This window comes from Nansenia antarctica (assembly GCF_963989245.1).
Source record: "Nansenia antarctica genome assembly, chromosome: 3".
Taxonomy (NCBI): domain Eukaryota; kingdom Metazoa; phylum Chordata; class Actinopteri; order Argentiniformes; family Microstomatidae; genus Nansenia; species Nansenia antarctica.
In genome coordinates, this window is record NC_137688.1 from 31,547,632 (window position 1) to 31,571,309 (window position 23,678).

At 45.9% G+C, this 23,678-nt stretch overlaps 1 protein-coding gene across 1 annotated transcript in view; it reads right to left on the reverse strand.

Moving 5' to 3' along the window:
• LOC308153993 (guanylate cyclase soluble subunit beta-2-like) overlaps positions 1-13,616 on the reverse strand; it is a gene marked incomplete at its 3' end in the record, with an annotated part of 15,698 nt that extends 2,082 nt beyond the window's left edge. The window contains exons 1-14 of the mRNA XM_080527174.1: positions 13,549-13,616; positions 13,204-13,298; positions 11,725-11,885; positions 11,087-11,186; positions 10,585-10,841; positions 8,058-8,172; positions 7,686-7,792; positions 6,466-6,682; positions 4,600-4,796; positions 3,665-3,788; positions 3,308-3,456; positions 2,773-2,919; positions 2,409-2,563; positions 1,796-2,021 (exon numbers count right to left, since the gene is read on the reverse strand). Coding sequence (XP_080383300.1) covers positions 1,796-2,021; positions 2,409-2,563; positions 2,773-2,919; positions 3,308-3,456; positions 3,665-3,788; positions 4,600-4,796; positions 6,466-6,682; positions 7,686-7,792; positions 8,058-8,172; positions 10,585-10,841; positions 11,087-11,186; positions 11,725-11,885; positions 13,204-13,270 — 2,022 coding nt within the window. The 5' untranslated portion in view covers positions 13,271-13,298; positions 13,549-13,616. The remainder of the gene's footprint in view (positions 1-1,795; positions 2,022-2,408; positions 2,564-2,772; positions 2,920-3,307; positions 3,457-3,664; positions 3,789-4,599; positions 4,797-6,465; positions 6,683-7,685; positions 7,793-8,057; positions 8,173-10,584; positions 10,842-11,086; positions 11,187-11,724; positions 11,886-13,203; positions 13,299-13,548) is intronic.
• Between the last annotated feature and the right edge of the window lie 10,062 nt (positions 13,617-23,678).

Consider the following 23,678-nt stretch of genomic DNA (forward strand, 5'->3'; position numbering starts at 1 on the left):
ACTCCAAAGCGACTTGCAATCGACACATTTGACTAAGTAAGTGAATCATCAGACCAGTCGTAGCAGGAAGAGTAATCGAGCTCAGGCCAGGGGTCATTGGCAGTCGTCGTGCTCTCCTGACTCCTCTCTTTTATTTACTCACAAGTAAATGTATATACAAGTAGTATAGTAGTATAGTAGTATAGTAGTATATTAGTATATACACCTATATAAGGACCCCAATTGAAATAAGCCAGTGGCTTTCTTGGGTTTTTATCCTGTTAGTTGACCTTGTATGTAATATGTACTTTCATGTACCTACTCCTGCAAATCTTCTAATAAAGTTTTCAATCAATCAATCAAAACCTTTTCCAACATTGGGGGAGCAGAGACATGACATTAGACGGTAGTAGAAGTTGAATCATTTATAACAACCCCCCCCCCCCCCCAAATTGTCCATGTGGGTTTTCAAGATACCCAATTACATATAGCATATAGATTACATAGATTACAAAAAAACAACATCTTGAAACATTACATTTATATTTTTTTCTAAACAGTTGCAATCGCAAAATTGTCTCACGACTTCTAATACACAGGCCAAAAACTACATGTAAAAATAAATAAACTATCTAAGAGTTTAATCTTACAGAACTATAGCAGGTGGCAGAATCGTGAGTTCATGTTGTACAGACGGCCATTTTGAAAAGCTGTGGTGTCAGAATTGGTGTCCGTTGGTGGGGGAGGGTCTTCATTGGGTCGGTCACTAGAAGAAGCAGGGATAGCTGACTCTGTGCCTTGGCCATTTCTCAATGTTTCATTCTTTTTTTGACTGTCCAGCTCTTCTGAGTCTAAATGGAAGAAAAAGGGTATTTCTCATTCACTAGTTAAGTCTGAAGTTAAGTCTTCAGGTCTCCATGTTTCATACCAAATGTATACCGCTATGCATCATAACTTTCCTGATCTGTAGTGTAAGCCCCTTCCAGACAGTTACATTCAAACTCTAAGTCTGTTTTTCTAGGGGAAAGTTGAAAACCAGCAGTGCTACCTACTTTGAATTTAAGCGCGTTATGGAACGAGAAGCCGTGGTATATCATGGATATTGGCACAGCTAGCGGGGCGGTTAGGCACGACGCAAAGCGAAGTGCCGTTACACCCCCTAGCTGTGCCGATATCCACGATATACCACGGCTTCTCGTTCCACAACGCTTTTATACAACGGTTACCACATTTATCTATCAATATTTCACAAAAGAGAGACAAGATAAACTTTTAATGAATGTATTTTAATGGAACTATTTTGTTTCATTGTAAGTGTATTCATCCACTGAACAGTTGTTTATTGGTTGCTAAGCAACGGTAATAATGTAACTTCGATAATAGTAATATGAAAAGATGTGTCAACATTCCATTTAGCCGTGCGTATATCATGGATATCGGCATGGCTGGAACGCAAACTGACCAATAGAGACAATGGACCGGATCTATCCGTTGTATAACGGATAGATTATACTATTTGTATAATTCAAATAGTATTATTCAAATACTGTTTGAATAACCCTGAAAGTCACACATGACACTTCCAGACCAACACACTGTGTGCAGGAAGGTTGGTTCACCATACATGACTAGGCTATTTATAGATTAGCATGTGACTTTCTCACATGTGATGCATGTGAAAGATAACTGTTCCTGTTTGTGACCTCTCTGTCTTTCCAAACCAATCTTGAGCCAATTGACTGGAACACAATGACAACCGCACACCTGTTCAACACCATACCTTACTACCTGAGGATTTGTAACTGGTTGTAATTACCCACCCACTCCTCCTACATAAGGCCCCCGGTTCCTCACCTTTCTCCCTCTCCTCCACCCTATGCTGGTTGTCCCGGTACATGCAGGGCTCTCCCGGTCCCCGACCCAAGATGGCGTCCTCAGAGGCGCCTAGGTTCTGCAGCAGGAAGTAGGTGGTCATCAGGCCTTTTCCTTTCACCTGGATCTCTCCTCTCTCCAGGATGTCAAAGCCTTGATTCTCCAGAGCACTAGGTTCAATCACAGACAGATATGGGGAGGCTGCGGCGCAGGAGATAGAGCCAGCGTCTAATGATCGCAAGGTCGGGGGATCGGCTGGCCACATGTCGAGGTGTCTTTGGGCACATACTGTATAAGTCAGTCCATTTATATGAACAGGGTTCGGGAAGATCTGTGTGTGTATGTTTGTTTACCTGTTTACCTGTGAAGGGGCTACGGTGTGTGTGTGTGTGTGTGTACCTGTATGTGAAGGGGCTGAGGTGTGTGTGTGTGCGTGTGTGTGTATGTACCTGTATGTGAAGGGGCTGAGGTGTGTGTGCGTGTGTGTGTGTGTGTGTGTACCTGTATGTGTAGGGGCTGAGGTGTGTGTGCGTGTGTGTGTGTGTGTGTGTGTGTACCTGTATGTGTAGGGGCTGAGGTGTATGTGGTCAGGGACTCCATGACTCTCCATGCGTGATGCCGTGTTCACCGTGTCCCCGAACAAGCAGTACCGCGGCATCTTGTCTCCTACCACACCAGCCAGCACTGGACCAGTGTGGAGACCCACCCGTATCTGGAACACCCACAAACACACACACACACACACACACACACACACAGCAACAAAAAGAAACGCAACAAACAAAAAGGCAGCGATGGGGGACAGTGTTAGTGGGGAACCATGCCATGCTGGAGGAAGGCCACAACAGTGGGTCTTCACAATTTGATCACTGATCAACAGTTTTGCACTGAGAGGTCACTGAGAGGTCACTGAGAGGTCACCTGGATGGGGTCCCCAGTGACGGGGTTGGTCACCTCCCGCGCTGCGATACGCATCCCCAGGGCAAAGTTCGCGACCCGCTCTGCATGGCTGTCGGTTGGGACGGGCACCCCACCCACCACCATATACGCATCTCCAATAGTCTCAACCTGGTGGGGGGGAGGGGGGGGGGCAAAGATCCAAGTATAAAATAAATAAATAATAATGAATGTATCAACTGTTTCTCTCTGTATCTTGTACACATCGTGGACGCTGGTCAGGCGGTCGTGTGTGTGTGTGTGTATGTGTGTGTCTGTCTGTGTGTGTGTATGTTTGTGTGTGTGTGTATGTATGTGTGTGTGTGTGTGTGTGTGTCTCTGTACCCGGTATATGTCATGGACGCTGGTGAGGCGGTCGTGTGTGTATGTGTGTGTGTGTCTGTCTATGTGTGTGTCTGTCTGTCTGTGTGTGTGTCTGTGTGTCTGTCTGTGTGTGTGTGTGTGTCTGTGTGTCTGTCTGTGTGTGTGTGTGTGTGTCTGTGTGTGTGTGTCTCTGTACCTTGTACACATCATGGACGCTGGTGAGGCGGTCGAACCTGGAGTACATGGAGTTGAGCATGTTGACGATCTGGATGGGCTCGCAGGCAGCACAGATGTTGGTGAAGGTGACCACGTCACTGAACAGGATGGTGCACACCTGGAACTCACCTGACCAAAAACAGAGGAAGGTGTAATTTATGTCATATTTCTCATTCCTACACGAAAGGCACTGACTACGGCTGACCCTGTGCCTAGAGCAAAAAACACCACATTCCAACAATTGACAAGTTGATTGACAAGTTGCATGCCGAATTTTTGTTTTTAAAAATGAGAGGCCTAGGGGGGGGGGGAGTAGAGAAGAGGAGGAGCAGCATACCTGCCTCCACCCTCTTCCCCTCTTTCAGCTGATTGGCTACGTGCCGAGGCAGCATGGCATACAGTAGGGTCTCCGTCTTCCTCTTCTCTGCCTCTAGGTGGCGCGAGAGTATCCTCAGCTCCTCCTTGTGTTTCACAATCACACAGACACACATGCACACGCACATACGCACACACACGCAGGCACACACAGACATACACACACACACACACACACACACACAAAATATTTTGTCCATAGCTAAATACTGAAGATTAGCTCATCTGAACAAGAGTATAGGTGAATTGTTAGCAAGCACTGCTATAATCTATATACAGTATATAAACAGGGGGATTTCCCACTGAAATGTATGCACTCATTGAAATGTAAGTCGCTTTGAAATGCGTCAGCTAAATTATTATTATTAGTAGTAAGTATAGAAGTACAGAAGTTACATAATAGATACATTCTCAGATTCCTACCCTCCCCAGGTTCTCCCCCCTCAGATTCTCTACCGCCCCCCCCCCCCAGGTCTCATTCTTGTTTTTTATTATCTTAGGACTGTGTTTGATTGTTAGCACCTAGGGCTTGCATTTAAATTTCGTTGTACCTGTTACAATGACAATAAAGATCATTCATTCATTCATTATTATTATAATAATAATGAATTAATAATAATAATAATAATAATAATAATAATAATAATAATAATAATAATAATAATTAAGCGTCTTTGAGTGTCTAGAAAAAAAGTGCTATATAAGTCTAATGTATTATTATTATTATTTTATTTTTTATTTTTATTATTATTATTATTATTGTTATTATTATAATTATAATTATTATTATTGTTATTATTGTTATTATTATTGTTATTATTGTTATTATTATTATTATTGTTATTATTAATAATAATATTAATATTATTATAATTATAATTATTATGATATATCTGCCTTTTTGCGCTCCAGCTGGTTGGACAGCTCCATCTCAGCGAGGCGCTGCTGGTTGAGGAGGATGAGGTCTCGGGTGGCGTCGTGCTGGGCGATGTCAGCGATGTGCAGCCCCTTCTCCTCCAGCTCCTGCAGGCTGCGCAGCTTCGGGGAACACAGGTACACCATGCAGCCCAAGGACTCCATCCACAACATCTGACCTATAGGAACAGAGACCACCCACAACATCTGACCTGGGAACAGAGACCATCTACAACATCTGACCTGGGAACAGAGACCACCCACAACATCTGACCTAGGAACAGAGACCACCCACAACATCTGACCTAGGAACAGACTCCATCCACAACATCTGACCTGGGAACAGAGACCATCCACAACATCTGACCTAGGAACAGACTCCATCCACAACATCTGACCTAGGAACAGACTTCATCCACAACATCTGACCTAGGAACAGAGACCATCCACAACATCTGACCTGGGAACAGAGACCATCCACAACATCTGACCTAGGAACAGACACCATCTACAACATCTGACCTAGGAACAGAGACCACCCACAACATCTGACCTAGGAACAGACACCATCCACAACATCTGACCTAGGAACAGAGACCATCCACAACATCTGACCTAGGAACAGACACCATCTACAACATCTGACCTAGGAACAGACACCATCCACAACATCTGACCTAGGAACAGACACCATCCACAACATCTGACCTAGGAACAGAGACCATCCACAACATCTGACCTGGGAACAGAGGTCACCTAGATCAATGATCATGTGTATCCTAAAGACCCCCATTGCCAAAGAGACACTTGGGAGCATAGTCCAGAACTGTGCTCTGCTACATCTGTAAAGGAGGGGCAGCAGGTAGCCTAGAGGTTAGAGAGGCAGGTAGTCTAGAGATTAGAGAGGCAGGTAGTCTAGAGATTAGAGAGGCAGGTAGCCTAGAGGTTAGAGAGGCAGGTAGCCTAGAGGTTAGAGAGGCAGGTAGCCTAGAGGTTAGAGAGGCAGGTAGCCTAGAGGTTAGAGAGGCAGGTAGTCTAGAGATTAGAGAGGTCAGGTAGCCTAGAGGTTAGAGAGGTCAGGTAGCCTAGAGGTTAGAGAGGCAGGTAGCCTAGAGGTTAGAGAGGCAGGTAGCCTAGAGGTTAGAGAGGCAGGTAGTCTAGAGGTTAGAGAGGCAGGTAGCCTAGAGGTTAGAGAGGCAGGTAGCCTAGAGGTTAGAGAGGCAGGTAGTCTAGAGGTTAGAGAGGCAGGTAGTCTAGAGGTTAGAGAGGCAGGTAGCCTAGAGGTTAGAGAGGCAGGTAGCCTAGAGGTTAGAGAGCCAGGTAGCCTAGAGGTTAGAGAGGTCAGGTAGCCTAGAGGTTAGAGTGGTCAGGTAGCCTAGAGGTTAGAGAGGCAGGTAGCCTAGAGGTTAGAGAGGCAGGTAGCCTAGAGGTTAGAGGCAGGTAGCCTAGAGGTTAGAGTGGTCAGGTAGCCTAGAGGTTAGAGAGGCCAGGTAGCCTAGAGGTTAGAGTGGTCAGGTAGCCTAGAGGTTAGAGAGGCAGGTAGCCTAGAGGTTAGAGAGGTCAGGTAGCCTATAGGTTAGAGTGGTCAGGTAGCCTAGAGGTTAGAGAGGCAGGTAGCCTAGAGGTTAGAGAGGCAGGTAGCCTAGAGGTTAGAGAGGCCGGCTAGCAATGAGAAGGTCCCTGGTTCGATCAGGAGGGAGCTGCATATGAGCTCCAGGGGTGCTGACTATGGCTGACACTGTGCCTAGAGCAAAAAATACATTTCGTTGTACTCTGTGCAATGACAAAAAGGTTGAATCTAATCTAATCTAATCTAATCTAATCTAATCTAATCTAAAGCCGTGGTACCTCTGAGCTTGAGCATGGACTGGTGCTGCACGGCCAGCGGCACCATCTCACGGCGGGTCTTTAGAACAAACTGGCTGTTGATGAACTTCCTGATGCTGTCGATGTTGAAGGTCACCTGCGGGTGGACGATGCTGAAGTACTGGTCCAGGCGGATGTCAGACATCTGCAGCCCAGGGACGAACTTCTGGATGTTCACCCCCGTCTGCTTCACCTTCAACTGAGGGAGAAGGATATCAACCAATCAATCAATCAATCAATCAATCAATCAATCAAACAAACTTTATTTATAGCACTGAATGTCATGCATTGAATGTAACTCCAAGTGCTGAACATAAAAAACAATAGTAAATAAAATACAATACAATAAAACAAGAGGTAGGAGATAGGAAATAGATTTTTAAAAAGAACACAACACAACACAATAAAACCAGGAATAAAACAAGAAATAGGAGATAAGAAATAGGAAATATCAGTGTCACTGACACTGTCCACTCAGTAGGAGGTGGGGAGAATTTGACCCCCAAACACTGAGGTCATGTTCTAAGGTCATGAAAGTCTGAATCAGGACCCGGAGCAAGTGGATGAGTTTGCAACATTGTTGCATAAATTATTTCTCTGATTTGCGTTCTCACAGCCCTTTATGTAAACGAAGTATCATACGCAATCGAAGCAACAGACGTGGTAGTTGATTGGTCAGAAAAATGTAAAATTTTCGTCCCACTCTTATCCAGAGCAACATGCATGCGCTGTTGTTTTCCTATGGACAGCCTCGATGCGTCGTTTCTAACCGGAGCGAAACCACCCTTTTCAAGCGGAGCATCCGTTGGTTCTTCGCTCCAGGAGTTACTTCGAATGCGCGTTCTCACAGCTCCAAACGATGCAGAGCAAAGCGAATTTTATCCTAAACTCCGTTTCAGGTGAAGCAAATGTTCTAGTGAGAACACCCCCTAATGTTCTAGTGAGAACACACCCTAATGTTCTAGTGAGAACACACCCTAATGTTCTAGTGAGAACACACCCTAATGTTCTAGTGAGAACACCCCCTAATGTTCTAGTGAGAACACCCCCTAATGTTCTAGTGAGAACACCCCCTAATGTTCTAGTGAGAACACACCCTAATGTTCTAGTGAGAACACACCCTAATGTTCTAGTGAGAACACAGCCTTAGACCTTTTATCCCCTACTGGAGGTAGGATTGGAAGCAGAAGAAAAGTGTTTACATCTTTATCAAAGACAATGTGGAAAGGGAAGGCATTGCAGAACGTCCGCTCCTCCATCCACAGCTTGACTGGATAGCACGGGGTGAACGTTTCTGTCAGGAGATTGCCTGTGGGGGGAAATGGACAGTCATTATATTATAGTATTATAACCTAAGAAATAAGCGTGCCATCTGTTGTGTAGATCTCTCTCTATAGCTACAGGAGATCTGGATTGGCCTGGTACTGTCCAGTCCACTCATCCATTTCAACACGAATTTGGATGTAAACAATCAACTTACCAGGCCGATATTGTAAAGAAAAAGAATGTGTTCTGGATAACTGGATAAATAAAAGTAATGAATTGATACATAAAAGTAAGCAGAGATCCCAAACCTTTCTTGGACCTAACATCCGTCCGGACCAGGTCCCAGGGTGGCCTCTTCCCAGCAGGGCAGTGGGGCAGGCTGGCACACCTCTCCCTCATCCTCCTCAGCATCTCCTCCTGCTGCTGCATTACAACAAACAATAAACAATGTTTTGCCATGCAACCAACTTGTCAATCAATTGTTGGAATTTGGTAGTAGTCAGTGCCCCTGGAGCAATTAGGGGTTAAGTGCCTTGCTCAAGGGCACATGCAGCTGAGGCGGAGATCAAACTAGAGAACTTCCGATTGCGAGCAGGCCTCTCTAACCTAAGAGACAGTTTACACCAGAGAGACAGTTTACACCAGAGAGACAGTTTACACCAGAGAGACAGTTTACACTAGAGAGACAGTTTACACCAGAGAGACAGTTTACACCAGAGAGACAGTTTACACCAGAGAGACAGTTTACACTAGAGAGACAGTTTACACTAGAGAGACAGTTTACACTAGAGAGACAGTTTACACTAGAGAGACAGTTTACAGAGACAGTTTACACTAGAGAGACAGTTTACACCAGAGAGACAGTTTACACTAGAGAGACAGTTTACACTAGAGAGACAGTTTACACTAGAGAGACAGTTTACACTAGAGAGACAGTTTACAGAGACAGTTTACACTAGAGAGACAGTTTACACCAGAGAGACAGTTTACACTAGAGAGACAGTTTACACTAGAGAGACAGTTTACACCAGAGAGACAGTTTACACTAGAGAGACAGTTTACACTAGAGAGACAGTTTACACTAGAGAGACAGTTTACACCAGAGAGACAGTTTACACCAGAGAGACAGTTTACACCAGAGAGACAGTTTACACTAGAGAGACAGTTTACACTAGAGAGACAGTTTAAACTAGAGAGACAGTTTACACCAGAGAGACAGTTTACACTAGAGAGACAGTTTACAGTAAAGAGACAGTTTACACTAGAGAGACAGTTTACACTAGAGAGACAGTTTACACCAGGGAGACAGTTTACACTAGAGAGACAGTTTACACTAGAGAGACAGTTTACAGTAGAGAGACAGTTTACACCAGAGAGACAGTTTACACTAGAGAGACAGTTTACACCAGAGAGACAGTTTACACCAGGGAGACAGTTTACAGTAGAGAGACAGTTTACACTAGAGAGACAGTTTACAGTAGAGAGACAGTTTACACTAGAGAGACAGTTTACACTAGAGAGACAGTTTACACTAGAGAGACAGTTTACACTAGAGAGACAGTTTACACCAGAGAGACAGTTTACACTAGAGAGACAGTTTACACTAGAGAGACAGTTTACACTAGAGAGACAGTTTACACCAGGGAGACAGTTTACACTAGAGAGACAGTTTACACTAGAGAGACAGTTTACACCAGAGAGACAGTTTACAGTAGAGAGACAGTTTACACTAGAGAGACAGTTTACAGTAGAGAGACAGTTTACACTAGAGAGACAGTTTACACCAGGGAGACAGTTTACACTAGAGAGACAGTTTACAATAGAGAGACAGTTTACACCAGAGAGTCAGTTTACAGTAGAGAGACAGTTTACACTAGAGAGACAGTTTACAGTAGAGAGACAGTTTACACTAGAGAGACAGTTTACACTAGAGAGACAGTTTACACTAGAGAGACAGTTTACACCAGAGAGACAGTTTACACTAGAGAGACAGTTTACACTAGAGAGACAGTTTACACTAGAGAGACAGTTTACACTAGAGAGACAGTTTACACCAGAGAGACAGTTTACAGTAGAGAGACAGTTTACACCAGAGAGACAGTTTACAGTAGAGAGACAGTTTACACTAGAGAGACAGTTTACAGTAGAGAGACAGTTTACACCAGAGAGACAGTTTACACCAGAGAGACAGTTTACACTAGAGAGACAGTTTACACTAGAGAGACAGTTTACACTAGAGAGACAGTTTACACTAGAGAGACAGTTTACACCAGAGAGACAGTTTACACCAGGGCCTGGTGGTTCAAAACCTTAATCAGGATGAGATCTGTTAAAACATGTTTTATTTGCCATGCAACCAACTTGTCAATCAATTGTTGGAATTTGGTAGATCCTTCTGCTTGTTTATAAAGCTCTCACTGGCACAGCACCAGAATATCTGAAAGACATTTTGCTAGCATATCAGCCCAATAGAGCCCAATATAATTAAATTATGATTATATAATGATTGGAGCACTTTGAGCTGCAACGTTTGCAGGAAAAGCGCTATACAAATAAAAAGTTATTATTATTATTATTATCTACAGTATCTGGACGATTTTTTTTCTACTCTGCATCTTTTTTTTTCACACACCTTTGCTCCTTAATAAATTGAGAGTGGTTACATATCTCCAACCCCATCCCCCATTTTACCCCTTTATGACAACCCCTTTTTGCAGATGAAATAATAATTACGAAATCAAATATGTTCTCCTAGCACAGCATACTTAGTGCAAACCTCTGTATTATTGTTTAGAATCAATTAAGGAGGAGAAACCTCTATATCCTGACCCTCACCCTTGTGTGCCTCTTCCCCTCCTCCTTCGTGTTGTCCTGTTTAGGCCCCTCCTCCTCAGTGTTGTCCTGTTTAGGCCCCTCCTCCTTAGTGTTGTCCTGTTTAGGCTGGGAATCGACCTTTGACCCCCTGGGTCTCTGAGTAACCAGGAAGACCACATGCTCCTTCTTCCCTGTCCGTTCATCCTCCTCTGATTGGTTGAGGACGGTCATGCTCACTTCACTGTCGAAGAAGTCTTTGGCCACCGCCTCGATGATGCCTGGGGAAGGGCAGAGAGGCTCAATGTCAATGATGACAAACTATGATCGTTAGTCTCAACGATTAACATCAATTTAGTGCAAACTTTGATACTTCTACATATTCTTACCATTATAATTACACTATCATAGCCCAAAGCTAACAATACCTATCTAGTGTTTTTCTACAGTACTTTTCAAATCTACATGACATTTCCTTAGGTAGGGGCAAGGGAATTATGGTACAAATGGACCAGCCCTCTGTTACCTGGCACAATATGAAACAGGCCTTTCCTGTCAGAGTAGTAATGGAGAAGCATCTTTCCATCCTCATCCTTTTCCACGCGGAAAGAGGGAGCATTCATCTCCTGAGAGAGATGGAGAGTGGGTTACACTTTACAGTGATAACTCTAGTAACATGTGTTATGTAGTATTATAGTTATTGCTTTGTTATTACTACTTGGTAATCATTTCATAACAGGGTTGAATAGAGGAGTAGGTTAGGGTAGGGTAGGGTTGGGTACAGTAGAATACACACTGCAAAAAGTTAGCTCTCAAAAACAAGAAAGAAAGGCAATACAATAGGGAAAATATTAACAAGCAAAATGATCTGCCAACAGAAAATCTCAATTGCTAAGTATATCTTAAAAGTAGCACATATTGCCTTGATTTCAGATATTTAATCTTACTTAGATTTACTTTTTGCAGTCCACTACCTGGTAGGAGAGGGCCAGGTAGCTGTGAAGAGCTCTACCTGGTAGGAGAGGGCCAGGTAGCTGTGAAGAGCTCTACCTGGTAGGAGAGGGCCAGGTAGCTGTGAAGAGCTCTACCTGGTAGGAGAGGGCCAGGTAGCTGTGAAGAGCTCTACCTGGTAGGAGAGGGCCAGGTAGCTGTGAAGAGCTCTACCTGGTAGGAGAGGGCCAGGTAGCTGTGAAGAGCGTCCAGGTTCTCGATGAACTCCACCAGGTTTCCCCCCAGCGTCCGCAGCATCGCGTCATACCCCGACATCTTACAGAAGCTGAAGAAGTACTCCCCGAAAAGCTTCAGGACCACCTCTGACGACATGTCTGCAAGCACAAAGCCAATCCGTCAGTATCGATAGCGGAAGGGGGGGATAGCAGAGTTTTTGATTGACGGATGGTAGCTTGCACTAAATCGACAGCAATGAGCTAAATCGATGGCGATGCAGTAGATGGCGACTTGTTTTGTTTTATTTCGAGCCCCCAATGTCCAGGGGCCGGTTGCATAAACATAGATTAAGACTGGTCTAAGCCTTAGATAATTATATCTTATATTCTCAGGTTAGACCAGTCTAATTAAGACTGCCTGTTGCATAAAAAATAAGACTGACTTATTTTGATGTTAGAAAGTTAGCCACCTTCCTCCCTGGCTAAACTTGATTTAAAAGCTGTGTTGCTATGGGAACCAGTCAGGGCTAGTAGCTAGCTAACACTGTAACTACTACTACTATGGTAAACTACTTCACTGGTTAAAACTGTTAAGCATTATACTTTTATCCACATTGTATTCCTCCAATACATTTTCAGCAGAAGAAGTTATAGACGAGAAGATTTTATCTCTCATATCTTCCGCCGCTAGGTCTAGCTGTTTCGGCTGCCATTTTTTTTTTCTTCTGTCAAGTGTCTTATTTTACCTAGAATGCATTGCGTGACAGGCTATCTAAGTCGGTCTTACCTTAGTCACTCATAGGCTAGCTTTATGCAACAGGAACATTTTAGAGTCTATAGCAAGACTGACTCAAAGTGAGATCTAAGTCTAAGACTGGGTCTGTCTTTATGCAACGACGTGCCTAGGCTACAACCCAGTAGCCTGTTCCCTCCCACAACAACCAACTAGCTATGCAGGTAGCGTCCCTGAACTACACTCAGGTGTGGGCCACGGCCAGTCAGCCTGGGGTATTGAGTTCCACTTGTTAGGATTGCGCTTAGACATTATAAGGTTGGACGAAGGTCGATCCCTGGAGGGGGTTCCCAGTATCTGCCAGCCACTTCCTGCCATTTCAACCTTAACGACTTGGGCTCTTGGGCTCTTGGGGTGACATTCGAGTGACTGTAGATGCAGGGATTGACACCTGGGTCCCCTTGGTCTCACCTCAGAGCCTCAGCAGGGACATTGTTAACACCTCCATGTCTCCCTGTCCCTCCGTCTCTTCCTCGTCTGCATGTCTCTCTGACAGACACTGATCAGCTGTTCTCCAGAGGTTGACCAAAACAACCCTCCAGCAACACTCACCCACTCGTCCATGCTAAAGTGTATGATTTGTGTACTTTATCTGTTTGCCTACCAGTAATCGGTTGCCTTTCACAAACATGTAACAGGGTTGTGAGGTCTTTATCAGTAAAATGAAGAGTGTATTGTACTAACCCAGCATCGTACAGGCCTCCTGCACCAGACGCAGAGTCAGGACATCATCATATATCTCATAAGTCATAAAAGTATCCTGGACCTCAGCTAGCGTCCTATAGAGAGAGAGAGACAGACAGAGAGAGAGAGGGGGGGGGGTGGACAGAGAGAGAGGGACAGAGAGAGAGAGCGAGAGAGAGTAAACTGACATGTCTTTTGTAATGCTGCACAAACAGTGTTTTGTAAATCAGTCCAAAACAAAATGTTATTCATGATTGATTTACACAATTTATCACTGCAAAAATAGACTATTTCACAATTAAACACTATTAAATGTTTAGTGCACAAATAGGTAAAACGCCAGACCTCAATTTCTCCCATGTTTCTTCTCCAAATTTCTCAATGACCAGAGATTTAAGGCAGGTGTTTATAAATCCATACTGCAAACTCAAGCACAAAAGAGGTGAAACAGCAAATCTACATTGACTTTACTGAGGGAACAAATCCATTGATTGAATAGCTTTTTATAGTTAGTTATATCCACTGATTGAATAGCCAAATAGGCAGACTGAATATTAATAGTAACCAGTGTGTTGAAAAGTGTGAAACATTCATAATTGAATTAGAAAACAACAGCTGAGAGTTTGTAGAGATGTTAAGGGAGCTACTCACCATATCTCTGGTATCTCTGTCTACGTTTCGCTCTGGATTGTACTCCCTATGAACAGAGCCTATACCTCAATCAATTCTCTCTCTCGCTCTCTCTCTCTCTCTCTCTCTCTCTCTCTCTCTCTCTCTCTCTCTCTCTCTCTCACACACACACACACACACACACACACACAGGGAGAAAAGAGGGAGAGTACATGGAAGCAGACAATTTTATTCTGCCACCGTATGGTCAGAATTAGCACTGCGTCTTCCAGTTGCACCAATCTAATTCTGTGAAATAATTTTTTTAAATTATGGATTAAAGTTGTCTCAGGCAGTGCAGGCAGTGATAAAATAAAAAAGAAAAGACTTCATCAACAGCACAGTAGCCTGACTGCGTGAGTGCTGTTTGTCTAGGGGCCTTGTCCATGGTTCTGAAACAGAGGCAAAGTCAATATTGCAACATCGGAGGTGAAGTATGGGGTTAAATGACTTCATGTTGTTTTCCTCTGGCCTGTTTAGCCGAGATTTCCTCCTTCCTGGTGTATGACGGCTTTGATGTGCTTTGATGTTTTGAATTCCAACTCCGAAGAACCAATCAGGTTTGAGTAGACTGTTTCCCTTCAAGCAAACAAGTGCTGCTCTGTTCTCACATTCAGTATTGTCAGTACGACAAGACAAAACATCAAAAACATCAAACACATGTACGACACACACTCAGGCACTTTCGAAAATCTTAATACAGTCTCATGATAGCTTGTTATTGTCAAGTGCGCTCCACACACACACACACACACAGACACACACACAGACGCAGACACACACACACACACACACACACACATCATCATCATCATCACATTGACTGTACAGAGCATTATTTAATTATTTATTGTGTCAGTTATAGCCATCAATAATCTTCAACCATTCCAATGATCTCATGTTTTGACTGGACGTGTTTCATGAAGGGGTTCACAGGTGTGTCTCTTTGTATGAGACAGATGTCCCTAACCACTCAGTAGCTGCCATGCTTTTTACTTGCAGTTGGATAATAAAAAAATAAAAGTATATTAATTGTGTTAACCACTATGTATTCCTCTATTTCTTTTTCCAAGAAGGGGGGGACAGACTCTGAACTCAAGTCCACCATATCACCCATCACATGAATTTAAAGACCCTTCACAACTACTTTGTTTGAAAACTGACAATCCAAAGTGTTGTTGTGTGTTGCCTAGACTTTACAGTAATAGTGGACTTGCTTGGGGTGAATTGCTTGAATCTTGAAATGATCTAACGAGACGAGGGTTTGGGTTTGACACCTTATGTGTTATTAGCAGCAAGCTAGCACACGTTTGTGGTCACTACTTTTGCCTTCATAACTGTGGATAATATCACGTTATGCCATGAAGCTGACTGGTTGTGGGAAAACTGTCAGGAGTGGAGCCAGACTAGTGGAGTAGAGCTGGACTATAGGGGAGGAGCTAGACTAGAGGGGGTGGAGCTAGACTAGAGGAGTAGAGCTGGACTAGAGTAGTGGAGCTGGACTATAGGGGAGGAGCTAGACTAGAGGGGATGAGCTAGACTAGGAGTAGAGCTGGACTATAGGGGAGGAGCTAGACTAGAGGGGAGGAGCTAGACTAGAGGAGTAGAGCTAGACTAGAGGAGTAGAGCTAGACTAGAGGGGAGGAGCTAGACTAGAGGGGAGGAGCTAGACTAGAGGGAAGGAGCTAGACTAGAGGAGTGGATCCAGACTAGAGGACTAGAGCTAGACTATAGGGGAGGAGCCAGACTAGAGGAGTAGAGCTAGACTATAGGGGAGGAGCCAGAATAGAGGAGTGGAGCTAGACTAGAGGGGAGGAGCTAGACTAGAGGAGTAGAGCTGGACTATAGGGGAGGAGCTAGACTAGAGGGGGTGGAGCTAGACTAGAGGAGTGGAGCTAGACTAGAGGAGTAGAGCTGGACTAGAGGGGTGGAGCTAGACTAGAGGGGTGGAGCTAGACTAGAGGAGTAGAGCTGGACTATAGGGGAGGAGTTAGACTAGAGGAGTAGAGCTGGACTATAGGGGAGGAGCTAGACTAGAGGGGGTGGAGCTAGACTAGAGGGGAGGAGCTAGACTAGAGGGGAGGGGCTAGACTAGAGGGGTGGAGCTAGACTAGAGGGGAGGAGCTAGACTTGAGGGGAGGAGCCAGACTAGAGGAGTGGAGCTAGACTAGAGGGGAGGAGCTAGACTAGAGGGGAGGAGCCAGACTAGAGGGGAGGAGCTAGACTAGAGGGGAGGAGCTAGACTAGAGGGGAGGAGCTAGACTAGAGGAGTGGAGCTAGATTAGAGGGGTGGAGCTAGACTAGAGGGGTGGAGCTAGACTAGAGGAGTAGAGCTAGACTAGAGGGGAGGAGCTATACTAGAGGGGAGGAGCTAGACTAGAGGGGAGGAGCTGGACTATAGGGGTGGAGCTAGACTAGAGGGGAGGAGCTAGACTAGAGGGGAGGAGCTAGACTAGAGGAGTGGAGCTAGACTAGAGGGGAGGAGCTAGACTAGAGGGGAGGAGCTGGACTATAGGGGTGGAGCTAGATTAGAGGAGTTGAGCTAGACTAGAGGAGTGGAGCTAGACTAGAGGGGTGGAGCTAGACTAGAGTAGTGGAGCTAGACTAGAGGAGTAGAACTAGACTAGAGTAGTGGAGCTAGACTAGAGGAGTAGAACTAGACGTGGAACTAGACTAGAGGGGAAGAGCTAGCCTAGAGGAGTGGAGCTAGACTACAGAAGTGGAGCTAGACTAGAGGGGAGGAGCCCTTTCCACCGAGTCTTACACCGTGAGCCTGCCCAAGTGGAAGACGTTCTCAACACATAACCTGGACAAGGTGATGAATCGCATGATGCCCGAGAAATACTGCAAGGGTGAAAACACCAACTTCGTGCAGATGTGCACTGTGGAGGTGGACGAGGAGGACACCATGGCCACGGCGGTGACAATGGGAATAGAAAACTGCAGAAAACCGCAGAAACAGAAGTGGCACGACGAAGGCACGCTTGCTATCATGACGAAGAGGCTGGAAAAAACCGCAGGGTGCTGCACCTCGTGTTGGAGAGAGCTTGTCTTCGACCTTGGTGGTGTACAGATATTCGACTACGTTAGGGTTATCTCGTACCCACTCCTCTTTCATCACGAGGTACTTGGCGGACAGCAGGGTCGAGTCCAACGAGAGCACGTAGCACACAGAGTCTCGGGTCTCGCGGGACGCGTTTCTCCACTCCGAAGACATCAGCAGCACGTCGATGTTCATCAGCCACGACGGCAGGGCCTCGGGCTCCAGCAGTATGGGGACGTCGAGTTTCCACAGCTCCTCTCTCATGGCCACGGGATCTATCGCGGCCGGCGCCTGGGTTTCCATCATCGCGGCTAACGTTTCGGCCGCCGTGTCGGTGTCGTCATCATTGCTGCTGCTGCTGCTGCTGCTATCGCTCCCCGACCCGCTGAAACTGTTGCCCTCATTGTTGTTGGTGGGTCGTCGTCTCCGCCGCCGCTGACGCAAGGCTGGTTGGACTTGCCAACAGACGCCGACCTCTTTTTCATCTGCTTCAGCAGCTTGTTGAGTTTGTACGTCGGCCGCGTACAAGGACACGGAGCGTCTGGTGATCTCGATCTCCTGCCGTGTCATGGACAGGTGCGAGAGGATGTCCTTCTCGGTGCGCGCGGTAACCAGGGGCTTGTCGGTGATCAGCATCTCCGCCACCGTCAGTGCCTTGGGGACCATGCGTATCATCAGGCGAATGCCGAACTCTAGGATCTTTCGGCGCGTCTGGCTCAGCGTGGCCGTGATGTACCCGGGGGGACGGATCATCCAGTTCAGAGACCCCGAGCGTCTGTGGAAGGCGGCCAGGGTCAACCTCATCACGTCGTATCTCACCGCCGGTCCCGTCAGGAAGCTGGGCCTGGTCAGCTCGTGCAGGGTGATGTGCCAGCCTTTGCCCAACTCGCCCTTGCCTTTGATGGTGCTCACTTTCAGCATCCTGCAGAACTCGACCGTGGTAGACGCGTACAGGCGAGGGGTGCGATCTTGCTCCGGTCTGATGATCGTGACGAGCGCGGTGTAAGACTTGCCGGAGCTGGGGTCTGAGCCGCCTTCCCGGCGCTGACCTCTTCCTCCGTTCCGTCTGGTGTTGGTTCGCGCGTAGGCCACCAGCTCCTTGGCGCACGCCTCGGTGCCGTCCTCTTCGGCGACGGCGTAAGCGGAGCAGTCCGCCAGCAGCGCGTTCCTGGCGTACACGTCCGCGGCGGACCCCGCCGACGCAGAGGCGGTTCTGGGTTTGACGATCATCATGGGCATGCACAGGGGCTGTTGCTGCTGCTGCTGGCCTTTGAAGATCTCGGTCTCGGTCAGCGAGACCAGCGCCGGCGTCAGCGCCAGAGGGTGGTACGGCACTTCGACAGACACGTCGAGCAGCTCGATCCCCAGCGACTTGTTCTGGCATATCCCGGCGTGGTCGTCCATAGGGTTCAGCGGGAAGCCGGTCATCAGGAGCGCGACGTCCAACAGCACCAGCAACAACCCATAGTCTTTGTCTTTGTCGTCGGACACGCCTGCTAGCACCTGCTCGTGGACGATCACTTCATGGTGGTGAGGCTTCTCCGCGGGCCCGAGGGCGCCCAGTTTGGCGCGAACGATCCTCCTGACGCGCTCGTACAGAGCGTGCACTTCGGACGAAGAGCCCCACTTCTGCTTGTCTTTGACGACCATCCATGTGGGGTGGGCGGACACACGCAGTTCCCTGAACGTGTCGCCTTGAGAGAATTTGCACTTGTCGTGCTTGGTTATCTTCTCCTCCATGTTCATGACTGCGTGCGATGAGCCTAGAGGTCAGAGAGTTTTAGTTGTGCTACGACGCGTGGGCTTGTGTTCTGTGTGTCGAGTGTCTGTCTCAGCACTACGTCTCCTAAAGACACCCGCTTTCCCCTCTACTGTGTCTCTAAGAACTTCTATTGCCCCCCTTGTACTGTTTCTCTGTTTCTCCAGTGTAAAAAAAAAAAAAAGTTTAGAAGAAGGTGATAGGAGAAGATTTTTCCTTCTATCAATGGCCCCGGGCCTGAGCTAGATTACTCTTCCTGCTACGAATGGTGGACTGATGATTCACATGCTTAGTATTCAAATGTATTGATTGTAAGTCGCTTTGGAATAAGGCGTCTGCTAAATGCCAAAAATGTAAATGTAAATGTCTCCTTTTCCAGGCAGTGGCTGCAGTGGTCAGTCTGCTGGGCTCTGTAGTGCTGCTTATATATCTACCCCTTTCTCCACCCATTTCGGTCGGACCGACCCACTTCTGTTTCTGACTTTTAGAGAAAGGGGTGGAGCTAGACTAGAGGGGGGGTCGGTGGTGGTGACGCAGGAAAAACACCCAGACCAAACACACAAGGAAGCGAGATCTCTGCCATGGTCCCGAATGAATGCAAGGCTATCCACAACAAGACACGTTGACATAGAAAACAAAGAAACCCCCAAAATAAAAGAGATTCCTTGGTTAACGGGATTGTGAACACAAGGAAGTTGCATCAAATTTCTGGTGAGTAACATTTGTCAGCTGGCTTAGTAACTGTGATGGTAGCTGGTCAGCTAACGTTAGTTAGCTCAATGTCTTTCTGCAGTTTTCTACAGTGTACACTCACTAAACAACAGATGGTGGTTAAAAAACGACATACACGGTGCCTGACATTGTCACAAAGAGAGGGCTGTCTGTGTTGAGATGCCGGTTTGTTTTCGGTGTTATTTTTCTGTCTGTGGCAAAATGGCTGCCATGGGCTGCGTTCGTATGTACACTCTGAGAGCGCCGGAGCGCACACTGGGTTCGGCGTCATAAAGTGACCAGTCATTTGATTGGACAAGAGGCATTCCATGAGTGCTGATCAGATTCCAGAGCGGATTTTGCGAACGCACCCTTGGTCTCCCCTACCAACCAACCTGATAAATGTTCGCATTTGGGACTGAATGTGACGGTTTTGGGGCTGAAATGTGACGGTTTTCCCACAAGAGTTCAAGGTCAGTTCAAAGCTGACAAGATGCCTACTTCGTGGGGCAGTAGTCTTCTAGACAGATACAGTACATACAGACACAGGGCCAGGAGGGGGGTTTGTTCACCTCTGCATCGACTGTTGTTGTTGTTATTGCTGTTAGCACTAGCTACCCTGGTCGCGCTAGCATCTTCCTGTATATATGATATATACTATATTATATATTATTGCACTTGAATAGCATTAAGGTTGATGCAGGCTCACTAGCCAGTTGTAGCTGTTATGTTGGCATGGCCACTTTATATGAAAACACCTGCTAGCATGCTAATAAACACATCATTCTCTCTGCTAATGTTACGGAGTTGGCCAGTTAACCCACATCACCTCAGCCAAAGTAGTGATGAATATAATATAATCCCATAACTGGATACTACTTTGTTTCCAATCATAGATAGCTTACTTACTTATCAGATGGCTTACTTACTTGTAGCGTTTATGTTTATATTGACATCACTGGCGAGGGTCTAGTATGGATGAAAATCAGGCTTCTGGCTAAATCTAGCGTGTTTACATTTTTAATGTTCATTAATATGCGTTGTCCCTTTACAAATAAAATGAACATAAAACATAAACATCAGGCAGACACTTGTATTTGGCCAGGCGGACATAATCAGGCCTAACACAGCTGTGTGCTAGCAGGGTTTGGGTCAAACAGGGCCTTGGTGGTACTAGTATTATATAGTATATACTACTAGTATATAAATAACTACGTTGGTTATATTCATAGTCTAATTGTCCGTATCTTCTAAAACGGACTAATTGTGTAGTTACATTAGATGTACCGAGTCTATGACCATGTCCCAAACAAGCTCATACTACTGCGACCTGTTTATTTCAGTAGGCGTGTTCTGTATGCAACATTAGGACGTTATTGCACTATCAGTATGGGACATTTCAATGAAAGGATTAGCTGTAAAATGCCTTGATGTCATACTAGATGATGTCATACTAGATTCCCTTTAGTTTCCATGTGGTATGGATTCACTGCATACTGTTCAGGAAGTCCTTTCCTATTTTAGTCCCACAGTTCAATGGAGCAGGTAGAGAGACTGCCTATAGATAGTATATACCTTATCTATCTATCTATCTATACAGTACTGCCTACCATAGATATTGTACTGTATATAATATCTATAGGCAGTACCATAGAGAATATATATAATATCTATAATAGGCAGTACCATAGATAATGTATATAATATCTATAGGCAGTACCATAGATAATCATTATCTAGGCAGTATCATAGATAATGGGCAGCCAGTACCAGCGAAATTGAACCAGTTACTATAATAAACAACATGATTGAGCTACAGTTGACGGTTTCTTAGTATGAATGAGGTGTGGTGTGTTGAAAGGTGTGGATTACTGCATACATTTGACTAAACAGTAGGATCTAAACAGTGTGTACTATGTTTGCAAAGTGTAGGCTAGTACACCTGTACGTCGTATACATTCATGTACATTCACCAAGTGCTTAACATGTTTATGGGCTTATTTGCGGTCCGCTGTATTTCTCTGAAGACACATTCCTGAAATAACCAACATGATTCATGTTACAGGATATATCTGTCCATGTCGCCAGAAGGGAGACAGTGGGTTGTGACAAGAATCATTTCTCATTTTGCCTCACTGCACACATTGTTGACCTTTTTGTGGCAAGCTCATGTTAAACCATTATTAGCTGTCCAAATGTGTCAACGTGTAAATATGAGTCTGAATGAGTCAAACACTGTCTTTGCCAGTTTCAGTATGGTATATGTGCCTGGACCGATTTCGATGGATGGATAGATGGATAGATGGATGGGTGGGGTTGGGGGATGTGGATGGGTTGTTGTTAAAAACGAAAGTGAAAGTGAACGCGTTATGATGTTTTTCAGTGGATTGAGCGTATTAGTTGTATTTTAACATAATTTAAATAAACGCGAATCGGGTTTTCATAATGCAATCCAGCGCCACACTGTTCAAAACTCCACATAACCCTGGAACCCGTTGGTTTAAACGGGAAGATGTTATGGGGTTTTACGGTAACATTGCCGGGAGCTGTCTTTGCTCTATCTATTTACATTGAAAAGCTAAATTATTTCTATGGTGACTGCTATGGGGTGGTTTGGTGTGAAAGGACCTATGAGGATGAAACATTTACATCAACATACATTTCTCAACCGTCTTCCATCATAAAAATAGAGATAAGCACTAAGCAAAGGCTTCGACTTCTGCTCCGAAGAAAAAGTCTTAAGATTGGTTGAAGAATCGTTGCCCAGACTCCAGGCCATTCTGTTACTGAAAACCCACATACGTGTGAAATGTTTTAAAATGTCAAAAATGTTCAAAGTGAGGATAGTGAAAGTTAACAACAGTAAGAAGTATGGGTAGATGTAATTATAGATTGGGTGTCTCTGTGTGTGTCTACACAAGAAGAGTTGAGTCATGGCATGATGCTGTTATGGAATTGCCCACTATATACCAAGTTTGAAACAGATAGGCCTAGGTCAATAACGGTAAAAGCCTTATTGTCTTATGGTCACCGCGTCCTATCATACTGCATAGTTTCGAGTCTCTAACATGGAGCATCTCACTGGAAATTGAGCGATGAGATCTTAACAATAATTGTCACATAACAACATAACAAGAGTCTGGGTCCAAATATTAAATTATCTGTGTAAATCAAACAGTCTCTTGCACAGATATCGAGACCAGGCAGACTATAAGTGCTGGTGAAAGCTGTCTGCAGCAGCTAAACTGGGAGTGTGCGTGCGTGCGTGCGTGCGTCTTTGCAGACAGCATGTGGTGTCTAGCAGCCCTTAGACAGACTGGGTGAGAGTCATTTGAGCTGGTCTGACTCACTCGGTGATCGGACAGCGGTGACTGAGACATGGACGCCCCCATGACCTTTGAGTGCACTTGTGTGTGTGAGCAGTAGGGGAAACAACTGCCCTGATTGACCTATTTTGTCTTTCAACTTTTGCACTTCTGCATTGACCATTTTAATGTTGTGAGTTTTATTTAGTCTTGTACGTCAAGTCTGTACAGTCTGTCTGTCTATAACGGGTGTGTTATGCTGCTGTCTGCCCTGAACAGGTCTCAATGAGATAGTTTTACCTGTATAAATAAAGGTTAATAATAATAGAAAAATGTCTCCATGTCTCTGTCCCTCCCTCCCTCCCTCCCTTTCAGGTTCTGCAATGGTCCCTGCCACCCTCCCTGAGCCTCAGGTGGAGCTGCTGTCCCTCTGGTTGTCCCCCCCTGCCCCCCGGGAGCAGGCTGTGATTCTCCCCCCGGCCCGGGCCTCCTGAAGCAGACAAGATTGCCAAGACCCTCCCTGTGCCCAGCATGACGGCCACCACCCGCGGCTCACCTGTGGGGGGCAACGACAGCAGCCAGGGCCAGGCCCCCCCCCCGGCCCCGCCCCCTGACGCCCAGAGCCAGGCCTCGCCCACGCCCGCCCAGAACCAGGTGAGGATGGGTGGCTGGCTGGGTGGGTGGGTGGATGGCTGTCTGTCAGGCTGGCTGTCTGGCTGTGTGTCTGGCTGTGTGTCTGGCTGGCTGGCTGGCTGGCTGGCTGTCTGACTGTCCCTCCGTCTGTCTCTCTCTACCAGCTCTCTGTCTGTCTGTCTGTCTGTCTCTCTCTCTCTACACCAGCTCTGTCTGTCTGGCTGGCTGGCTGTCTGTATGTCTGTCTCTACCAGCTCTGTTTGTCTGTCTGTCTGTCTTTACCAGCTCTGCCTGTCTGTCTGTCTCTATATCTGTCCTATGCAATTGTCTTACCAAACCGTCTTCCTGTCTGTGT